The sequence below is a fragment of the Tympanuchus pallidicinctus genome, unplaced genomic scaffold (assembly GCF_026119805.1).
Source record: "Tympanuchus pallidicinctus isolate F22 unplaced genomic scaffold, pur_lepc_1.0 scaffold45, whole genome shotgun sequence".
NCBI classification, from domain to species: Eukaryota; Metazoa; Chordata; class Aves; order Galliformes; family Phasianidae; genus Tympanuchus; species Tympanuchus pallidicinctus.
The window spans coordinates 854,920-875,215 of NW_026294764.1; the positions used below are offsets into that span (position 1 = coordinate 854,920).

General features: G+C 58.2%; 2 protein-coding genes across 9 annotated transcripts in view; both read right to left on the reverse strand.

The window, feature by feature from the left end:
- Positions 1-874: 874 nt before the first annotated feature.
- Positions 875-4,836, reverse strand: ELF3 (E74 like ETS transcription factor 3). Of its 4 annotated transcripts, none has more exons than XM_052702570.1 (9): positions 4,710-4,836; positions 3,971-4,139; positions 3,463-3,684; positions 3,208-3,294; positions 3,001-3,120; positions 2,727-2,816; positions 2,241-2,348; positions 1,895-2,090; positions 875-1,798 (listed from the first exon to the last, which is right to left on the reverse strand). In XM_052702570.1, exons 2-9 carry the CDS (start codon positions 4,131-4,133, stop codon positions 1,678-1,680), a joined length of 1,107 nt encoding a protein of 368 aa, XP_052558530.1. In that variant the 5' UTR covers positions 4,134-4,139; positions 4,710-4,836; the 3' UTR covers positions 875-1,677. The 4 variants fall into 4 exon arrangements, with proteins under 4 accessions (XP_052558530.1, XP_052558528.1, XP_052558531.1 ...); XM_052702568.1 differs by having other exon boundaries at positions 2,232-2,348; XM_052702571.1 differs by lacking the exon at positions 4,710-4,836 and adding an exon at positions 4,356-4,573 and having other exon boundaries at positions 2,232-2,348.
- Positions 4,837-7,281: 2,445 nt separating this feature from the next.
- Positions 7,282-20,296, reverse strand: part of KIF21B (kinesin family member 21B) — a 31,423-nt gene continuing 18,408 nt past the window's right edge. Inside the window, exons 23-37 of one of the 5 annotated variants that reach the window (XR_008210901.1) lie at positions 20,103-20,163; positions 19,737-19,794; positions 19,437-19,642; positions 18,902-18,976; positions 18,623-18,736; positions 17,954-17,992; positions 16,151-16,287; positions 15,692-15,872; positions 14,741-14,905; positions 14,116-14,233; positions 12,993-13,163; positions 12,421-12,620; positions 11,781-12,038; positions 10,878-11,239; positions 7,282-10,738 (exon numbers count right to left, since the gene is read on the reverse strand). Coding sequence is in view for 2 of the 5 variants with exons in the window: in XM_052702524.1 (XP_052558484.1) it covers positions 11,185-11,239; positions 12,421-12,620; positions 12,993-13,163; positions 14,116-14,233; positions 14,741-14,905; positions 15,692-15,872; positions 16,151-16,287; positions 17,954-17,992; positions 18,623-18,736; positions 18,902-18,976; positions 19,437-19,642; positions 19,737-19,794; positions 20,103-20,163 (1,580 nt within the window). In the remaining 3 variants the exon portion in view is untranslated. Of the gene's footprint in view, positions 11,240-11,780; positions 12,039-12,420; positions 12,621-12,992; positions 13,164-14,115; positions 14,234-14,740; positions 14,906-15,691; positions 15,873-16,150; positions 16,288-17,953; positions 17,993-18,622; positions 18,737-18,901; positions 18,977-19,436; positions 19,643-19,736; positions 19,795-20,102; positions 20,164-20,296 lie in introns of all 5 variants that reach the window. The other 4 variants (XR_008210900.1, XR_008210902.1, XM_052702524.1 and 1 more) reach the window with 4 other exon arrangements.

Here is a 20,296-nt window from a genome sequence, read left to right on the forward strand (position 1 = left end):
ACCTGCTGGGGTTATCTATGGAGGGAGAATAAACACCTCGCCCACAGCCCTGAGCTCCCTGCCAGGGATGGCAGCCGCGGCGCAGCTCCCGGCTTCTCCTCATCACCGTCCCCCTCCCGGTGCCACCGCCGTGGTCCCGTGCTGCACGCGGTGTTTGCGTGGGCATCCCGAGCATCTCCCTGCCTGCCGGTGCAGCCTGAGGTCAGGATGGGCCCCGAGCAGCCAGGAGAACCCGTTCCCAGCGCTGGGTTGCGTAAGGAGCTCTGCAGAGCGCTGGTGGCTGCAGCCCAGCTCACAGCCACACGTGGGACCTCTCCTCACCTCAGCAGGAGGCCCCATCTCCTGGTGCACCCGGGGGCTGCGGCCCGGCGGGATATAAGGGCGGCCTTTCCTTCTCATCCATCACTTTGTCATCCCAGGACTTTGACTGCGAATTCCCTCTTGGGATCTCCTACTGGGTGGGCTCAGCGGCTCAGCAGAGGCGTGGGGTGCCCGGGGCTACGGCCGTGAGGAGCCTGGGAGCGACAACTCGCAGCAGGGCCCGTGGTTCTCCCATCCCTAAATCCATCCTTGCTGTAAGGCACAGCCCCACCTGCAAGCTGTGGCCACGCGCTGGGGCAGCTCCAGCTCCTGCAGGCAGCACAGCCCAGGGCAGCTGGCACAGGTGCTGTATGTGACACCTTGTGCACAAGTCACCTTGCAACTTTACAAGTGCCATAAGGGCGATCCCTAACCGTGCCGTGCCTCTGGCAGCGAGGGAGGGAACAACAGTCAGCCCCCTGCTAAAATGCATTTCTGAGCCTTTGCCAGGCTCCCCAGGGGCATCTTCAGTCCCAACTTCACCTTCAACAAAAGCAGTCACAATAAGACAGGGTTACAAAACCCCAACCAAACAACAATTTATTCCTCTGACATTCCCAGCTCAAAAGGAGGGATCTGTGGGTGCCTGGTGGGCCGGCATCTCACTCCCAGGGCTAACACAGTTCCAGCCTGTGCCCCCTGACATCACTTCAGTCCAGCTGAGCGTCACCTCCTGTGAGCAATGCAGGACATGCATGTGCCCTACAGTGCACGCCATCATGCGAGAACATCTTACACATGAAAAAATATATCTGTATATTCGTTTTCTCTTACATAAATAAGCTACTCTTAGGGAAAAAGCCTGGGGAGCTGGGTTGGAAACGCAGCCAAGCCCTGGTGAACTCAGTCCTTGGGAGCTCTTTGGGCTCGCCGGGATCGGGTGAAGCTCTGCAGTGTTTCCATCTTCTCGTGGCAGACGTTGCTCTGAGATGCTGCACAGAGGGGCTTCACCCACCCGCAAGGAGCAGGTGGCTGGGACGAGTCACGGGTGGGTGCCAGCAGGAGCCATCACAGCAGTGCCTAACGCCACTCACGCTTCTCTTCCCCATTGCTCTTGTCCAGGCTTTGAAACAGACAAAGTCCCAAAGTCACTGCCTCTCCAGTTGGAGGTACAAATCCAGCAAGAGAAATAATGGTTTACAATAACCTACTGGAGCCAAAATATTAGCTTTAAACACCTTGGTGCTGGTGGACACCAGCACACACAAATGTGCCCACGCAAGGCTCGGAGCGCCATGCGCTGCATGGGGCAGCAGCTTCCAGTCCTTCTGCATGCAAAAAACTCCTGCCAGGGAGCCAGGGGCTGATCCGGGGCTCCTACAGCTCCTTGTTCCTGTTGAGCACCTCCTCCTCCTTCCATCCACTGGAGTTCTTCCCAAACTTGTAGACCAGGCGGCGTCCGTCGACCCTCTCCAAGATCTCCCGTTTGTAGTAATACCTGCAGGGGACAGAGGCGGGCTCAGGGCTCTGGATGCAGCCCTCACGTTGGTGTGTGGGCAGTCCCCCTCCCTGGAGGGGACGTGGGGGCGCTCACCGCATTGCTCGGCTCAGCTTCTCGTAGGTCATGCTGCTGTTCTTCTTCTTCTGCCCCCAGAGCTGAGCCACCGCCTCGGAGCGCAGGAACTTGAAGACGCCCTCACGTCGGTCCTCCCACTTCATCAGCCCCTCGTTCAGCTCGGGGTGGATCAGGATGTCACGGATGAACTCCCACAGGTGAGTTCCTCGTGGGGCTGAGAAGAGAGTGAGCTGTTAGGGGAGGGGTCCTCCTGCCACGGGCACAGCCAGCGAGCACCATGCTGCCCCTCGTGTCCTGCCAAGGAGCCAGCAGGGCCAGGGCTGAGGTAAGGGTTAGGGCTCGGGTTAGGACGTACAGTGCTTACTTTTCCGACCCTCCAGGCACTCTCTGCTGTCCTTGCTGAGTTTTCGGGGCCGGCCTCGTTTCCGCTTGCCGTGTTTGCCATCCCCTTTCTTGCTGCCTGCAAAGCCATCTGCACACCAACAAGGGGACACGTTAGTTACCTGTAGATTGCAGCTCCCTCACCCTGGGCTCAGAGGTGCCTTCCAGGGGGAGAGCTGGCTGGGGATAGCAGGGCCAGGGGCTGCACCCTCTTTACAAGCCCGTTCCGTAGAGCAGAGTCTTCCCATTCCATCCAGCATCGTCCCTCCCTCCTCCCACCAAGATCCCCACTGCCCCAGCTCTGTTCCACCATCCCCATGCACCATCGCCACTGTCAGTGGGAAGAAATGGGCCCAGGGCACAGAGAAAACCCATCCCAGTGGGGCAGGCAGATGCTCCAAGATCACTGCCTGGCTCTGCTCCTCCAGAAGATGGGAAGCAGCCACGCTCTGCTCTCCCAGTAACTCACCCTCAGGAAAAAGCTTTGCTTCCATGGGATCGAGGTCGAGGTCACTTCCACCGGAGTCCTGCGAGTTGGGACTGTGGGACATGACGGGCCCTGGGGGGCACAGGGACAGGGCTCAGATCGTGGCTCTTTGCAGCACGAGGAGCTTCCCTCGGGCTCTGCCCCCTCCTCCCAGCATCAGCCAGGAATGGAGCCACACTTGGTGCTCTCTCAGCTTTGTGTGAGCAAAGGGAGCTCTGAGCCAGGTAAAATTCTATGGCTCTATGAAAGCACTGACCTGAGAGGTCAGAGCTGCCTGGGGACATGGCGCCGGACAAGCAGGTGAAGTCTGTGGCGAGGAAAGGGTTTGTGGGCTTCAGGTCCTCCAGGGAGTCCTTGGCACAGGGATTGCCGAGCTCTGGAGGAGGCAGAGAAATGAAGAAGAGGGTGAGCCCTTCCTGCACCCTTTGTGGCACTGGGGAAAAGCCTGTGGCCCCCCTCATACCCAGGTGGCTGCTGTCCAGGGAGGTCTCTTGGGAATCCGCATCCTCTTTCTCCAGCAGCTCAATGATCCAGCTCAGCTCGTCAGAGGCTGCGGGGTTCCAGGGAACAGGGATTAGTGATGCTTCAGCACAGAGGGGAGCAGAGCCCAGCCCTGCATGGGCCTTTCTCTGTGCCCCCGCCCTGGGCTGGCACAGGGCTCTTGGCCTCAATCTGTGAGCTGCCAGACCTGGGGACTGAGGGGACGCGGGACACTCACTGATCTCATGCAGGCGGTCGTACAGCTCATCCCCCAGCGGCCCAAATATGAGGCGCATCTGGTCCCTGGTGCAGTGGCAGAGCGCGCGCCCATCCATGTTGCAGCAGGAGAAGTCAATGGAGCTGGCATCGTATTTGTTCTTCTCCACATGGTAGCTGATCCACTCCAGCACCTGCACCTTGGTCCAGAAGTACGGGAGCTCACCGAACCACTCCGGCTTGTCTGTAAGGGACAGAGAATGAGACTTAGCGTAGGGCTGGGCACTTGAGCCGGTCCCACAGGCACAGTGTGTTATATGGGGCTGCCATCACACCTTGTGCCAGCTGAAGTACCCTCCAGCCAAAATACTCCTGGGGAAACTGAGGCACGATACAAGCCTCGACCTGTCCCAGTGGGACTGTGTCCTTGCAATGCTCTTCCAGCACCACCTCGTTTATGCCCTGTGTGCTGGGCACCGCACCTGCACGCCACCACCACTGCACCCCACCGCCGCTGTGCCCCATCCCACCTGTGCCCTCTGCCAGGGTTTGGCTGGTGGAGAGGCTCAGCCCCATGCTGCTGTCCTCCCCGGGGCATCCCAGCACATCCAGGGGCAGCTGCACCTCCTCGGGTTGGTACATGGCGCTGATGTAGTTGGAGAAGATGTTGCTGATCTCACAAGATGCCGCCATCAAGTTCTGTGACGAGAGGTGACAGTGAGCCCTGGCACCAGACACCCAAACCCACAGCGCCCACTGTAACCCCACGATCTCTGTGCCTCCATCCGGCACTGCCACTGCTGAGCCCCCCCACCCAGTGCTGCACCGACTGCCATGGGGCCGAGCTGTAGCAGGATGAGGACGTGGCATCCTCCTCACCAAAGCCCCTTCCCCAGCACCTATCCCTGCTCGCACCACAGGGACGGCAAGCAGGTGGTCCCACTGCCGGTGAGACAGCCCCTCCGTGGGGATGGACGTTGCAGGACCATCAAATGCTGCCCAGCCCCACAGATGCCCCACGACCAGGGCCATCCTCCAAGTTGGCACAATAGGCAAATCCCATCAGCTGCAGGGCTGCGAGGCCACAGTGGAAGAGTTGCATCCTGCTGGTCGCCTGGAGCCCACCGCCTCGCTGCTCCCCAAAAGGCAACGATGGGAAAACCAGTGAAGAGCCAGAAAGCACCGAGCACGTCCCCAGCACACACAGAGGGAGCAAAGCGGCCGCCGAGGCTGGGGGACTTCCCCACCAGAGAGGAAAATCTTGGGTACCTTCTGCGCTGTAATCCCTGGGCAGCGGCTAAATCCAGAGAGCAGCGAGCGAGCCCTGCCCGCCGCCACCACAGCTGCGCCGATGGGCAGATCCTGCCCTGCCTTCTCTCTTTTATAGCACGCGTGGCGTAACGCGATCTGGAGGCCGGAGGGGAATTCCAGCCCCGAAACGTTCATGCTCCCTGATCCAGGTGATTTGCATAATATGAACCATCGGCCCCAGCCCAGCGCTGCCTTGCCGGGAAATCTGGGTTGGCCAGTTTAATCATTGTCAGAGCCTCGGACGGCGCTGCCCGGAGTTTCACCCACTCCGGCTGTGCGGGCGCTGCTCTCGGCCGCCGCTCGCGGTTGTTTGCTCACGGCGGTGGGTTCACCTCCGTCCTGCCGCCAAGAAGCGTGCCCAGGAGGGGCAGACCAACCCCAGGGCTGCAGATCCCACCTGGGAGCAATGCCCAGGGAAACGTACCCCCACCACGCACCCCTTCGCCGAGGGGAGGGCAGCGGATGCCTGTAGGGTGCTCAGATGTGGCCATGCCCCGTGCTGGGTCACTCACTGGTGACCACGCGTGGCAGGTCTGGGAGCAGGCTGTCTGCCCAGGGCTGCTGGCCAAGCATCGCTGCTTGGAGAAGATGTTGCTGATCTCACAAGTGGGTCGCTTTTTGCCCAGGAGGGGTGGCTGGGTGGGCAGTGGAGCTGTGCCGGCCCATTTGTTGCCATTTCCCAAGTGCACTGGTACACACAGGGCAGGACTGAGGGATGCATGCGGGATGCATTCTGCCTGTCCCTCAGCCGGTGTATTTGGGACCCAGGCTGGATGCGCTCCTGCTGGGTTCAGCCCTGTGCTGGCAGTTGGGATCTGTCCCTGGGATGCGCCCAAGCCTCCAGCCTGGCGCCCATCTGCCTGGTGCTGCCCCTGCCACATCTGGGTGCTGGGATTGAGGGGGGACCCCCGCAGGTTCTCCCTGCTGCTCACCTCAAACCAGTGTGCGAGGTATGATGGTGGCAGAGCGGGGTAAATACGAGAGCCCTCCTCCAGCCCAGCAAGGGCAGGTGGCTGTGTGCCCATCCCTCGTGTCACGTCACCCTGCCCTGCTGTGCCATGTCGTGGCCCTGGGCAGCAGGGCCAGTGTGCGACCCAAGAGGCACTGAGCCACGCGAGCTGAGCACCTGCCCAGCTTCATTCCTGCAGGCACAGTCACGAGTGCTGGGCGCTGCCAGTCCCTTTTGTTTCCCAGGCTCAGCATCCTGGTGCCTGGCAGCTGCCCCAGCATCGTGGCCAGGTGGCACCAATGGAACGCTGAGCTGCAGTACTGATGGGCGCAGAGCAACTCGTCCTGTGCAGGTAGGCTCAAATTCCCTGCTGCAAACATTCTGACCAGTTTGACTCTTTCCTCTGTTCCTCCTGGCCTCAAGATTTCAGCAAGGCCACGGTTGAGGTGAGACAGAGCACCCTGCAGCAGGGACACGGCTCTGCGAGGTCCTGCAGGGAGCGCAGCGCGCTGTCAGCCTGGCCTTTGTGTCGTGCTGGGGTGACAAAGAAGCGGCCACGAGTTTGGGGTGAGCTGCTGACACGATGCCGGCGAGGTGTGGGGACAGCAGGCAGGAGATCGATGTCCCCGCTGTCACCTGCCCTGCTGGAGAAGCTGAGCCCACAGTGCCCCACATTTGTGACCCGCTGACACCACAACCCCGGCGTGGGGCACGGCGCGGCGCCAACATCGTCACCTCTGCGGCCATTGCAGCGCGGTCACAGCTCAGGAGGCCCCAGAACGGGTTGGGACGGAGGGAGGAACCTCACAACATCCCCGCAAAAGGCCCCGCCGCCGCCGCCGCCCGCCGTCCCCGCACCGCAGCCCGCGCTGCCACCTGGCGGCGGTCCCCGCAGCATTGCGGGGGGCTGGGGGGGCTCCAGCAGCCGGGCGGCCCCCAGGGTGGAACAAAACGCGGAGGCAATTAAAATTGGATGGAGCAGCCGGAAGGGTCCGATCGGGTCCTGACCTGAAGTCAACGCAGCGCATCGGGGCGTTGTTCAAATGCCACTCGGACGCGGACGGGCTCAGGGCATCGCCACCCCCCGCAGGGCCCGTGCCAGCGTTGGACCACCCCCACGTGTGGTTGGTAAAGACGTGTTTCCCAGCGCCCTGTCCGAGCCCTCCTTCACATCCATCACAGCTCTGTGCCATTCCCCTGCTTAGGAAGCCACAACGAGAAGTGGGACAGATTCTCAGCCCCATTTCCTGCAGCTCGGACAACCCGGGGGTCCTCAGCCTCTCACACAGGATGTACCTTGCAGCCCTTTCCGGCTTTGTTGTCTCCTCGGGATGCTTTCAAGGACCTTTTCGGAGGGTGGAGCGCCCCCAAATGTATTTTGCCGCTGTTTCCCGGCTCAGCACTGGCTCACTGAGCCCAGGCAGCAGCTCAGGCACATCCCAGAGGCACACGGACATCCCTGCAGTCCCTGAGGGCCCGGTTCCCATATGGTCACTTCCTCGCAGCTCCCAGGCCACGCGCATCAGGACGGGCGGCTTCCAGCTCTGTTCTTCCCCATAACAGTCATCACTGCTTTGTCCCTTCCTTTCAGTACGCTTTATTTGCGAAGACAAAGAGGCAAGGAACAAACACATCCATTGGGAAAAAATCCAAACAAACATACATCATGAGACCGAAATAAGTTACACTATTTACAGGAACACATCGAGGTATAAAATATTTGTACACACCTTGTCCTCTGACAAACCCAGACCGCAGCGCTGGGCTGCGCCACCCAGCAGAGACAAAAAAAGCCTTCACAAACAGGAGTTGGCCTCTGTACAACAGCTCCGAGCAAGAAAAGGCACCTGCTGCTGTGCCAGTTGTGCAGCGGGATGGGCTGCTGGAGCAGGCGGTGCAGCGCAGGGAGCAGAGCAGGGCGGTCGTGGGATGCGGAGCAGTGAGCAGATAAAGGGGCAGAGCTGCTCCACTGGGAATGCGGACAAAGCCCCGGGGTGGCAGGGAGGCAAAGGGTGACGCTTTGCTGGGGACAAGGCCTGGGGGGAGTGGGACTGTGCTGGGATCCCTCCCAGCTGGAGCGGGAGCACCACGGGGTGCGAGACCTGGGGGAGCGGGAGGCGATGTGCCTGCAGGATGGAGCAAGGCAGCAGTGAGCAGGCTGCAAGGCAAGGAGAGAAGTGACAAGTGCTCTGTGGGATCGTACCTGGACCCCATCCAGCGTGGGATGGGAGCAGAACGCTGAGGCAGGGAGCCCAAAGCAGCTGTGCTTGGAGGTGCTGGGGAGGAACAACGTACCCTTGTGCTTCTCGCAGCTGGCTGGGCTGAGGACAGCCCTACAGCCTTGTCGTTTGTGCTGGGAAAGCTGCAGCTCCCTGGATGGGCTCACAGTGGTTTGGGGGCCCGAAAATTTGGGCTTCTGAGTCAACTCCTTCCCTTCTGTGCAAAGCTCAGCTCCAGGCAGTGCTGTGCCCTCAGCAGAGCGCGAAGCTGGCCCCTGTGTGCTGGGAGGAGGAGATTCAGGAGCAAGAGGCAGAGCCCAGGAACAAAAAGTCCCCCAGCTCTCAGCAAGGGAAGGAGCTCCCAGGACAGCAGCTATCATCCCCATGCTTGGCACAAACAAAGGCACCGAGGGAGAAGCAAAACGAGGTGCAGAGAGGCTCAGAGACCACAAGAAAGCAGTGCAAGTCCTGAGCCCCAAAGGAGCACCCAGCACAGTGCGAAAGGACCGACCCCATCTGCATCCCAGCCCTTCACCTTCACCCTCTGCGTCCAAAACCACAGCCCCAGCCGGGGCCTGCAGGCACTGTACCCTGGGCCCTGGAACAGATGGCAAAATGGGCAAATGCAGCCCCAGGGCCTTCTGGTGCCCGCCCAGGCAGAGGCAGGGCAGCCACAGCAAGGGAAGGAGCCGAAGGACCAGAGGCCAAGGGGCCACACTTGGTGGACTTCAGCTGGGGTGGGACTTTGTGCTTTAGCGTTCGGAGGACCTGCCCCCCCCCCCCCCAACAGCATGGCTCAGAGCTGCCCCCTCCCACAGCCCCCAGTGCTGGGGAGCAGGGCAGAGCCCCACGCCAGCTTCCCAGGGCTGTCCTAGTGATGCTCAGTGCCTGGGACAGGATCTAGATTGAACTACATTTTGGGGACAACAACTCTAACAGCACCTATGAGATCCAGTTCATCTCAGGCTGCCTCCGTTTCGGGCAGAGGCTGTTACAGCACCAGCTGCCTGCTGCTACCACATCACAGCAGGTTCTGGAACACAGGGACCAGGACCAGCCCATTCCAATAACGTGCCCTGCATGGCATTGCCCAGACAAGAAGAGCTGCTTTGCACCCACAGCAAATCTCTATGAGAGCAGAGGCAAGAACACAGGCTGAGCTCAGCCCCACAGAGGGACCTGCCTGTGCTTCAAGGGAACCACTGCCCTCAGGCTGCACATCGACCCCACGCCTAAGAGCAGAAGCACAGAGCCCTGTGCCGAGCAACAGGAGGAAACAGGAGGGGCTCAGAAACACAGCAAGGCGCAGTGAGGCCGCGCGTCTTTGGGACAAACTCAAGTATCAAATCCATAACAGCAATGGCCAAAGGAATACAAACAAAGCCTCCCCAGCCCACCCCCAAAATGAAACCAATGACAACAGCACCCAGCTTGCACCGTGAGGTAGCTAAACCAAATCAACATCCCCCTCCCCCCCAAAAAAAAGTCACTCTTCCACATGGGAAATAGCAACCCACACAGGTACTTAGACACCAATGCCCATGGCACACCCAGCTACAGCCACACAAACGCAGACACACACATCCCAATGAAAAAGAACAGGCTGAGAGGGCAGCACTGCCTCCACCTCCTGGTGCTGTGCGTCACGGGGCAGCCGTGGGGCCTCTGAGCCTTTCTGCCCACCCCCAGCCCCACAGCACAGGGCTCAGCTGTGACCCAGGTGCAGTCACCATCCTGTCCTGGGCAGGGTGACCCTGTGCAGCCATCATGCCCTCCAGCGGGGCGTGTAAACAGCATTTTCTTCATCCCCCCCCCCCCCAAATGATAAAAGAAGAAAGATTTCATCAAGTCAGTAGAGATGCTCCTGTTTCAAGGTGTGCAGAAATTCCCTCCTGCAGTGGTTTGAACAAGGGCTGGTGACAAAAAAACAGGGCTGCAGAAAGCAGAAGGAAATCGGTCTGTGCTTTACGGGGCACATCCTGGAGCTCCTCAGAGATCCTAGCTCAGCACCAATGGGATCACACAGAGAAATCCTTAAATCCGAGTTCAAACGTTGATTCTTCAGTGACAAAAGTGAAGTGAGAGCACATAAGGTGAGAACACCACTCCCAGGGTCAACACAGCCGGTTCCCTCACGAGCCCAGCGTGGGGCAGGGCAGATGGAGCAGGGGATGCTCCGAGGGACCACAGGAGAGGTAGAAGAAAGCTCCAGTGTGAGACCAGGGCCTTGTTGGCCCCCTGACCAGAGAAAAGCGAGCAGGGCAGCTGGAGAGGCTGCATCCTCGTTGACACTCCTGGGCTGAGCCTTCAGCCTTCTGAAGGGCTCCAGCTGTGCACAATCATTCTCTGTAGGATTGTCCTTCAGGCGTGCAGCCACGGGGGGACTCGTGCAGGACCAGCATCCAACCCGTCTGCGCTCTGCTCCTGGCACAGCCATCTCCATCCTCACCCACCTGCAGCCGTAGCTGAGGGTGAGAAGCCCTTCCCTACCCCACCACAGAGCAAAGTGGGCACACGGTGAAGGGGAGAGGGTCAGCAGAGTTTGCAGTCGGAATTCAGAGATGGCTGCAGGGAAGCACAGCGGGTTGGGCTGGAAGTGGTGTGATGGCACAGCAGGGAAGCTCCGGGTGAGCCAGGTCAGATGTGCAGCTCCAGCTGCTGCAGCCAGGTATGCTGAGGTTAGGGAAGGATGGAACTAACTGAAGGTCCTTCTGCAGATCCACTGCAGCACAGAGGACGTCCCACAGGAAATGTCTCCAAAGGAAAAAAGAACAACCTGACCTCTGGTCCCGGCCAGAAGACTTCAAATAGCCTTGAGACTGTGGAACAGAGAAAGATTCTTGCAGGAACCAGCCTGGAGACAGCGGGGACAAAAGCAGCAAATCCAGGCAGAGGCTGCATGAAGCCACAGAGACAGGAGGGAGCTGGATGTCTCTGAAAAGGAGCCAGGAAGCTCACCTGGACTCCAACCCCTCACAGACCTGGCAGGCAGCACAGTAGGGTGGGTGAGAAAAGAGATGAAGTCTTTCCTGGTCACTGGAAAACCACTGAGAAACTGCAGCAGGAGGCAAAGTGGAGCGGACGGTGCTTTGTTGAGCTGCCTCTTCACGGGATCTGCCAGTGCTCAAGGATGGGACAAGATGCATCTCACCCACCCTGCCGGGTCAGGCACAAGAATCCCCATCCCCGGGCAGAGTTCCCATAGATGATGGGGTGAACCCCAGCCTTCACCCTCCTGCCACATCTTCTAGCAGTTCTGCAGTTCCTAGTTGGAGCTGGTGGGTAACCTCCTCCCACTCCAGAGCTTCACTGTCAGGTCGCTGAGAAACAGAAGCAAGAGAGAGGTGTGAGCCAGGAGCTTCGCATGCCTCAGGCAGGCGCTGCAAGAGAAGCGCCGCCCACCCCCAGCCCATGGCAGCATGCAGCCCACGAGCTCCCAGGCTCTTGGCAGGAGGATGCTACGTCTGAGAGGGAGCAGGAAGGCCCAATGGGGCTCAGCCTCCAGCTCACCCCACTGGCAGAGCTGAGGACAAAGGCAAGCAGTGACCCGCAGGACTCCCACAGCCCCTGCATCGGCTCTGCCTACGGCTCAAAGTGGTGGGGTAGAGAATTTGGTCTCCCCAGGGCATGGGTTGGTTGGCAGGGGGCTGCCGACTCCCCCCCACCATCCATGCAAGGGTGAGGGCAGAACACAGCTGCCACAGATGTGGGCATTGGGCAAGAGGTTAAAAAAAAAGAAGAAAAAAAAAAGGAAACAAAACAAAACTCCACAGGGGAATGACTGGTTTGGCTGGGACAAAGGGGCAAGTCACCTCCAGCACGGATTTATCAAGTGGGGAAAAACGCAAAAGAGTTTCATACCGTTAAGAAGCAGCTCAGACCAGAGAGAGAGAAAGAAAGAGAGAAGAACAAAAGCAAGCAACAGCAAGAAAGACAGAGGGAAGAGGAGATGGAGAGAGAGAAAAGGAAAGAAAAGACAGAAGAGTGCATGTGCAAGAGAGTCAGAAAGAGCAGGAGGGTCAAGGCAGACTAGTAGCACGGCCCTTTATGGCAAGGACGCGTCGTGGAAGGCAAGGGGTGAGCCCAGGCACGTAATTCCATAACTTTACCCGGCAGTCACTGTGGCACAGATGGGAGGTGGGGAGGAGGAGAGACAGAGAGAGACAGAGAAAGGAAGGGGGAAAAGGGACACGGTGGAAAAGAGGACATCAGAGTCTTGCTGCCAAATTGCTCCCCGAGAGCAGCAGGGGACGCCCAGCCCCAGGGAAGAGGGGTCCCTGTGTGGGGATATCCCAGAGAGTGGGCAGGGGACAGACTAAGATGGGCAAGAAGAGATGAAGGCACGGAGGGACCGGAAAGCTGCAAGATCCCTCCCACCCTTTTCTCCCTCCAGGCTCCCTGCCCTGCTCAGTGCAAACCCACCCAGGCCCAGGGATGACAGGACAACCCAGGGCTCTCCCACCTCCCGGGGGCTCTGGGAAGCACCAAGCCTCAGGCTCACCTGGAGGCAGTGAAGATGTGCTTGGAGTTGGTACAGATGGCGTTGATGGGGCTGTCGTGCCCTTTGATCTCCCCAACCGGGGTGAAGTTGTCCACATTCCAGACTTTGATCATGCCTCCTCGGCAGGCACTCAGCACCATGGGGCGGCCAGGGATGAAGGCCAGGGCACAGACCCAGTCTTTGTGTGCATTTGGGATTTGCTGTGGGCATGGGGACAGAGCAGAGATCACAATCTGCCTCACACACTCAGCTGCAGGGCTGCAGATCATCACTGCTGCCCCGGGGTCGATCCGAATCACCAAGCTGGACTCAAGATTTAAGGCTGAATCCTGTTTTCAGAGTAGCACAGCGACTGATGCTGCAAAGCCTATGTCCCAAGGGGAGCTGGCAGTTCTGGGCGCCCTGCAGTACACATCTATAGGCACACTGAGCCACTTGGCACACGCTGCCAGATCCCCAGGAACCGGTTGCCCTCCCAGGATAGCAGGACCCGGACCAGGTCCCTCAGCCTTTCCCCACACACAGCAGCAATCCTGCTCTGCCCCACATTACCCCTATGCTCCCCTCCTGACCTGGAGAAGTTCCTGCTGCTCCAGATCCCACTTTTTAATGCCGTTGTCCCTGGAGCCGCTGAAGAGGACGTCTCCCTGGATGGCCAGGCACTCGATGCCATCGTAGTGAGGGGGCTCGAAGTTGTGAGTGGGGCTGACATTGCCCACCACGCCCTCAGCAATCTCAAACACCTGGGGGGAAAACAGCAGCTGGGAGACCCTGGGTGGCTCTGGAAACAGAGGACAGCCCTCCTCAAAGAACTTGGCCACCACCCTCCATTCCCGAGGCTCACAGAAAGCAGATCTGCTGAAAACAGGGTTGTGGTTAAATAGCACCGCTTGGGTGGGTGGTGACAGTGATCCACACATCCCTCACCATGGGCACAGGAGTCCGTGTCATAGCTGGAAATTGTTCTCAGGGTTCCATACAATATCTCAGGCACTTACTTACTCCTTACACCTATACTTTGCAGTGGAACTATCACTTCATTCTACAAACGCCTAACGACTTCCTACAGTAATGGAGAACTCTGCTGCCAGCACGGCTCGAGGATGTCACAAAAGGGAAATCCAATTCAGAGATGCCATCAGAACTCAGTTACAATTACTGTCTTCCTCATTTCATCCACCGGGAGAGATGTGCCACCACAGAGCCTCTGCTCTGCTACATTTTACCCATCATGAGCTTTCACACATCTTCACGATGCTAAGAAGAGTGGAATCCTGCCACCCCCCCACCTCACCACCCTCTCCACTCCCCTGATGCCAGCTCCAATTCAAACCTACTAAGAGCCAGAAAAATAAAATAATAAAATAAAATAACATAAAATGAAGGTGCAATCTTTTGTTGTCCTGGAGCTGCAAATGAGCAGGTGCAAATCACCTGTAACAGGAGGGAGGATTGAGCAGAACAGGACAAACTGCTCAGCTGAGTCAGATGTGACATGGAACATGAGCCACAGAGTCCAAGGAGTGAGAGATGCAAACCCCCATCTCCAAAGCTGTATTTGCATCACACATGAAATAAAAAGATTTGGGGTGAGAAGATGCACAAAAAGCCACGTGCAGAACAGGGAAAACCAGAAACCTGGGCAAGGAGAGAGAAGAGGGCTCTGGGCTCTGCCCAGCAGCCACAGGAGAGTACCTTGACGTAGTGATCTTTGGAGCCTGTCACCACCAGGTCATGGTTGCTTGCAGTCTGGTTTACCGTGAGACACATCACGGGCCCAATGTGGCCACTCAGCTTTCCAACAGGCTGCAGCCTGCAACCAGTGACAAGGGTCAGTCAGCCCCTTCCCAACAGCACAGCTCCTTCAGGGCCCTCCCCCAGCACAAACCCCACTGCCCTCACATCAGCCCCCGACAGAGGAAGATCCTTTTGGGGACATCGCCATCGGAGGTACCCTGCTTCACAGTGATGCTGAGGGATGAAGGCAGCTTTGGGGGACAACAACAGCCACCTGCAGAGCCCACGCTGCACTGAGGGCTCAGTGTCAGTGGCACAGCCTGAGGAGACTGCTGTTCATCCCCCATCTCTTCCCTCTTCCCACAGATGGAACCCACATCTCAAGTAGCCCTGTTGCTGCTCATCACCCGTTGGTCCCAAAACAGGGACTAGAAAAGGTGTACAGAAGGGTTCTGAAAGCCCTCATTTCAGGCAGCTTCCACAGCTAAAAAGATTTTCCCTTTCCTTAGGGCAGTCTTTTCAGATGGACCCTGTCCACACAGAATCAGTAAGTTGTCCTGCCTGCCTCTGTGCTGCCCCTCACCTGCTCAGCTCCCAGATGCGGACGGAGTTTCCAGTGGCAGCATAGAGGGTGGTGCCAGTGGGGTTGAGAGCGATCTGGTTGATCTGGTGCTCCCCCTGCACACTGGTCACAGTGCGTGTGGTTGTCCCAGCACACGCATCCCCAGAGATCACCTGGCCAGAAGACCTAGAGAGGAAGGGAGGAGAAAGGATGATCAGAGACCAGGTCAGAGCCTCTGAGGCCCTGCTGAGGAGCCCAAAGGGGTTGCTGGCTCCCAGCTGGTCCCACACTGGGAACGGTCCTGCAGGTATCATCAGTGGCATCATCTGGCCTTGGGACCAGGATCACCTCCACCTTCCAGACCAGTGCTCTGCCTGGGGTGGGGCCACGGATGGCAGGTGTGCTCAGAACACAGAATACCCTGCCCTAGTTCCCACTTGGGTGCTGCTGCTTTCTCAGTCCTCCTGCAGGAAGAGCTGGATTATTGCTGGCCACACTGGGAGGCAGAGATATTTGGCCTCCCCATCACAGGAGAAGGGGGAGGGAGAAAGACCTTGAGGCACAGAAGTGAGCTGGTAACACTGGTCTGCCACGCTCTTTGAGTCCATGATTCGTTCCAATCTTAGACTCCTCCTTAGAGACCCACATTTTCCACTGCAAAGCCTGGGACGGACTCAGCTGCAATGCTGTTCGGGTCTGGGCCTCCTCTGCAGAGCTGCTGGCGCTCTTGGCCGCCCCCAAGAAGGGCTGAAATCCTCTTCAAGGCCCCTTCCTTTGAGCCTTTTCTGCAGAGGGTCCTCACAGATTCCCTCTAAGATCTCCTTAAGCCTCCCTGTTTCCTACAGCTACTGGTAGGCAGTACTGGTAGTGCTGGTACTAAAGCAGCTGGGCTGTCTCCACACTGTGGGATCCCAGGAGTTTTGGAGACCTGCAAAGCCAGAGGTGCCCACAGCCTCCCTTCCCCCCACGTACGTGAGGGTGCGGATGCAGCGGGCTGAGTCCCGGATGTCCCACACTTTGATGTACGACGTGGACACGGTGAACACCAACCCCGTATGGCTGCAGTACTTGATGGAAACGACGTTATTTGGGTGACCCTTGAGGGAAGCGATTTCCTGACCAGTCACCAAGTTCCACATCTTACAGCTCCGGTCTGCAGGAAAAAGAGCACGTCTGAGAGCGTCAGGCTGGGGAGATCCTCCATGGCACGGAGGCACCGATCCCTTCCCAAACACTGCCTGCCGCCACCCTCAGCTCCTTTCCAGGGGAACGGAGCCAGCCTGCTCCAGCACGTGGACATCAGAGGGCAGGGACAGGAGAGCAGCCCAGGAGGAACCATGCCTGCAGTGCCCACGAATTCCCCATGCCAACCTGCTCCCACAGCGCATAAAAAGCCAGCAACCCCCAACGCCTTCTCTGTCCACCACTTACCTTTGGAGCCAGTGAAAAGCAGTTCATCGGTGGCATCCAGGCAGAGCACAGGCTTGGTGTGTCCTTCTGCCACAGAGACGCACTGCAGCGGGGCTGTCCGCGCGTTCTTGGTGCCACCCACTGGATTAATGATGCCCCTTGCATGGGAAAGACAGAACAAGCGTGGTGGGGTAGGTGTGTGGAAAGGCACAGCACCACAAGGTCCTACGGGCATGAGAAAGCACGAGGCGCCTCACCCCAAGCATCTTCCTCTGCCTGGCAGAGCAATGGGCCCCTCTGTCTGAACTCAGGCACGTGAGCAAACACCTTCATGGAAAACCTAGGAGTCTCCCCACGAGCAGCCCCAGCCTAACAGCTCTGCCCAGGGGACACAGACTGTGAGACACGGTGCTCATGGCCTCTGCTCTGCTGCTGAGCCACTCAAACCTGGGCAGAACTGAGATGAACCAGGAGGCTCAGCTCATTGGCCTCAGCTCAGTTTAGGACAAATTGCACTTTCTCCATTCTGAAGCTAGGAATGCTTCATTATGATGGCAGCTCCTTCGAGCCCGCCAGCCAGCCTGTGGCTGGTAACGTTTGGAAACAGAACTGTACTCCTTTTAAGACCATAAGGATGACAGAGGCAGCACTGGCATCTGTACCCAGCATCCCTGTGCCCAGTGCTGGCCCAGGGCAGGAGAGAATCTATCCTTGCCAAACCTTCCTGCAAGGGACGCCGGCAGGCACACGCAGCTCAGCCCTTTGGGCACAGCATCTGCGAATCACCTCCACATCAGAGTGTTCAAAGCACTGAGGTCCAACAGCCCCACAGCTGCAGCCCTGATGTTTATGGCCATCAGCAGCTCTTCCCTGCTGGCACCCCCAGCACTGCCAGGGGCTCTGAGCTATGCTAAATCTTATGAGTAGGGAAAACAAGGCAGGAGGCTGGAGAAGGACAGGCCCAGGGCCACATAAGGTTTGCATTAGTCAGAAGGATGAATGTAAGCTCATTAATTCGGGTTTGGAAGTCGCATGCGTGCGATCTCTTTCTCAATTAGCAGCTGTGCTCACAAATTAAGCAGCTCTCCTCTGACCCCTAGTGTTTCTACTGGTCTTGAGGTGACACTGAGACCAAATGGAAATTCTGGCTCCCCAGGGTGAGACGTGATCAGAGCAAACAGCTCAAGATGACAAAGCACACGCACATCTGGTGCCACATCTCCAGTATCCTCTGCACCACAGGTGCTCCTAAAGGCAGGGAGAAGGTTGTCCTCGCACCAGGGATCCTCTCTACTGCACTGGGACAAACCTTCACCCCTATGCTGAGCTTTGCAGTGACTTGGCTTCTGGGGCAAAGAGCTCTGCCCACCCAGAACCCAGTGCTGCAGAGATGCAGCCAAGCATGGGGAACACCTGCACATATTTCCCTGGAAGACGCTTGCAAGAAGAACACACTGACACAGTGTCCAGTGTTGCTCATCCCAGCATCACAGTCCTGCTGGAGAGCCAGGGATGGGACAGGACATGCTGACAAGAGCCCATCAGAGATGGCACAGAGCATGCTGCCTCTGCAAAGCAGCCCGTGTCTGCAGGCAAGCCCAGTGCCTGGCTTCCAAAGGCTGAGCAGAGCAGGAACGGTTCAAACTCACAACCGGGGGACACTGTCAGGGACTGTCGGTGACGTGCCAAGAGGGGACAGCACACACAAGCTGGGAGATGGGCAAAGCAGCAAGGCACAAGTGAAGCATGCAGGGACAAGGGAGAGCAAACTCGTGAGAGAGAGAAAAGAAGAGGAAGGGGTAATAAATAGAAAGTTGTCTATACCTCAGCACCTCCGAGACAGAGGAATCGCTGTCATCAGACCTAGGGGCAGAAAATTAGCAGGATTATGGGAGAGAAAACCCAGACTAGAAGAGGCAGCAGAGGAGTCAGAGTGGAGGATTGTTATTGCATCCAAGCCAGGGGAGGACACGGAGAAAGAGGAGAGAGGGAAAAGAGAAGCACACACAGAGAACAGAGGAAAGGGCAGAGGAGCAGCAGGGACCGTGAGGGTCAGACAGCAGATCTCCGTCAGGAACGTCCGCGCTGCAAGCAGTGCTCCAAGGTGAGGGCAGCTGCCCAACCTGCCCTGCGGGCGGCCGGCGCTGCGCCTGTGGGTCAGTGCCACTCAGCTTCCTGCCAACCCCCACCCTGCCTCACTGCATCCTGCTTCACATCTTCCAGCCATCCCAGCCTGGCACTGCACGGCTCAACCAAAGCCCAGGACTGGGAGTTCCTGCAAGCAGCTCAGAGGGATTCACGCAAGGCAGGAATCCAGCAGGGCCCAGCGCAGCATCCAGCTGCTCTTGCAGAGGGGCACTAAGGAAAAGCAGTGCCAGGAGGGTGGCTCGAGACAACCTGGGCGCTCCAACACCCACAGTGGGACCTGATAAGGTTTTGCTGTTACTGCACAGGTGCCCCTCGCTCAGACTCTCCCACCCCACCTCGACTTACTTGTCCAAGGCAGACCCCTGGCTCTGGTTGCTCGTGAGACGAGAGAAGACATTGCGGTCGTTGCGAGGGCGTGTGGGTGGGGATGAGGGAGGAGTGAAGCCGACATCTGGAGGCCTGGGCCAGGAAGGATCAGAGGAACACACGACTTGGGAACCGCTCACCTGGCAGCTGCCAAACTGCCCAGGGCGCAGCTGAAGCAGCAGGAGCTGATCAGCAGGCATCTCTGCCAGTCTGCCCAGACCTCCCAGCCTCCCCCTGCCCAAGGCCTCCCAGGCTCACCTAGCAGGTTGCCCACGGTCGTAGGATTTCCTCCTTGTGAGAGGCGACGTGTCTGAGACACGAGATTGTCTGGGACTTAAATAAAAGAAAGAACATAGCAGGTGGCTGCCCTCCTCCATCCAGAGACCTCCGTGCTGAACCTCCACATCCCCCCCTCCCAAATGGAGAAGGTGGGCTGCCTGGTGACACAGTCATGAGATCAGAAGATGCCTCTGAGCGCAGAAACCTTTGGCAACGCAAGAAGCCTCCATGAAGGCTGATCAGCCAGGGCAGTGAGACAGGGCTCTCACACCGCCCCTTCTTTCCTTCCTCTTGAACCACTCTCCACCCACACTGAGTGCCAACATAAGCCTCAACGTTCTGAAAAGCCTGCTGGAGAAACCCACCGCTACGTGCTGCAAGCTGAGCTGCATGGCAGGATTTGGCTCATCCTCATTGCTTTGCCCCTCGACATCCAAGGCAGAGTTTCCCACCCCGTGGCCCGCGCCTCCCAGCCAACCTCCTGGAGCCCGATGGACCATCGCCCTGTGCTCACAAAGTGCTCCCCCGTGTGGGCAGGCTGACGGTGCGCGACACCTTCTCCTTGTAATAGGGGTCTCGGATTGAGAAGCTGATCCCATCCTCTTTGATCTCCATGAGCGATGCCAAGGACTTGGTGATGTTCTTGGTGGAGATGTCCAGCGTGGGTCCTAGACATTCAGCTGACACTGCCTTCATCTGCCCCGAGAGCTTGGGCTCTCCCTAGAGCAGAACATGGGGCTCAGGCATGGACCCAACACGTCCCTCAACCCTTTCTCCAACACCCTGTAACAGGGCCACGCGATGGCCAACTCACCTTGAACTTGAAATCATCCTGACTCGCTGAGCCCTTCATGCTGAAAGACTGGGAGATGCTGCAAGGAGAAGGTGGCAGAGATGGATCTTCAGCACTGAACTCCTTTCACAGACTGCTACCAGTCCCTCAGCCTCCCTAGGTCACTCCTGCTCCTCAGCACCCCTTCTCCAAAGGATGATCAAGTCTTTTAGTGTCTAAGAGATGTCTGTGCTCCCCTCCCCAAAGGGCTACGCACCACAAGAAAGTGTAGATGGTGTTTTTTTCTTCAATATCTACCTGCCAGTTCCCGTAGGTGGTAACCCTTCCCACCTCCAGCCACCACACACGAACGCACAGCCTGCAGGCTGTGAAGGGCTGGCTGCTCACCTCCCATCTGAAGCCAAGCTGAATTCAGAGACCTCCTCATCTGTGCTGGTGTAGCCATTCTCTGCACACAAGGGAGAAGGCACATCAGCAGCACGAAGGGAACCAAGTCCCAATCAAAGCACACTGCGCTGGAGCTGGGGGCACAGTCTGGGCAGCCATGAGGCGGCAGGCCTTCTTCTGCACCCTCCACGCAG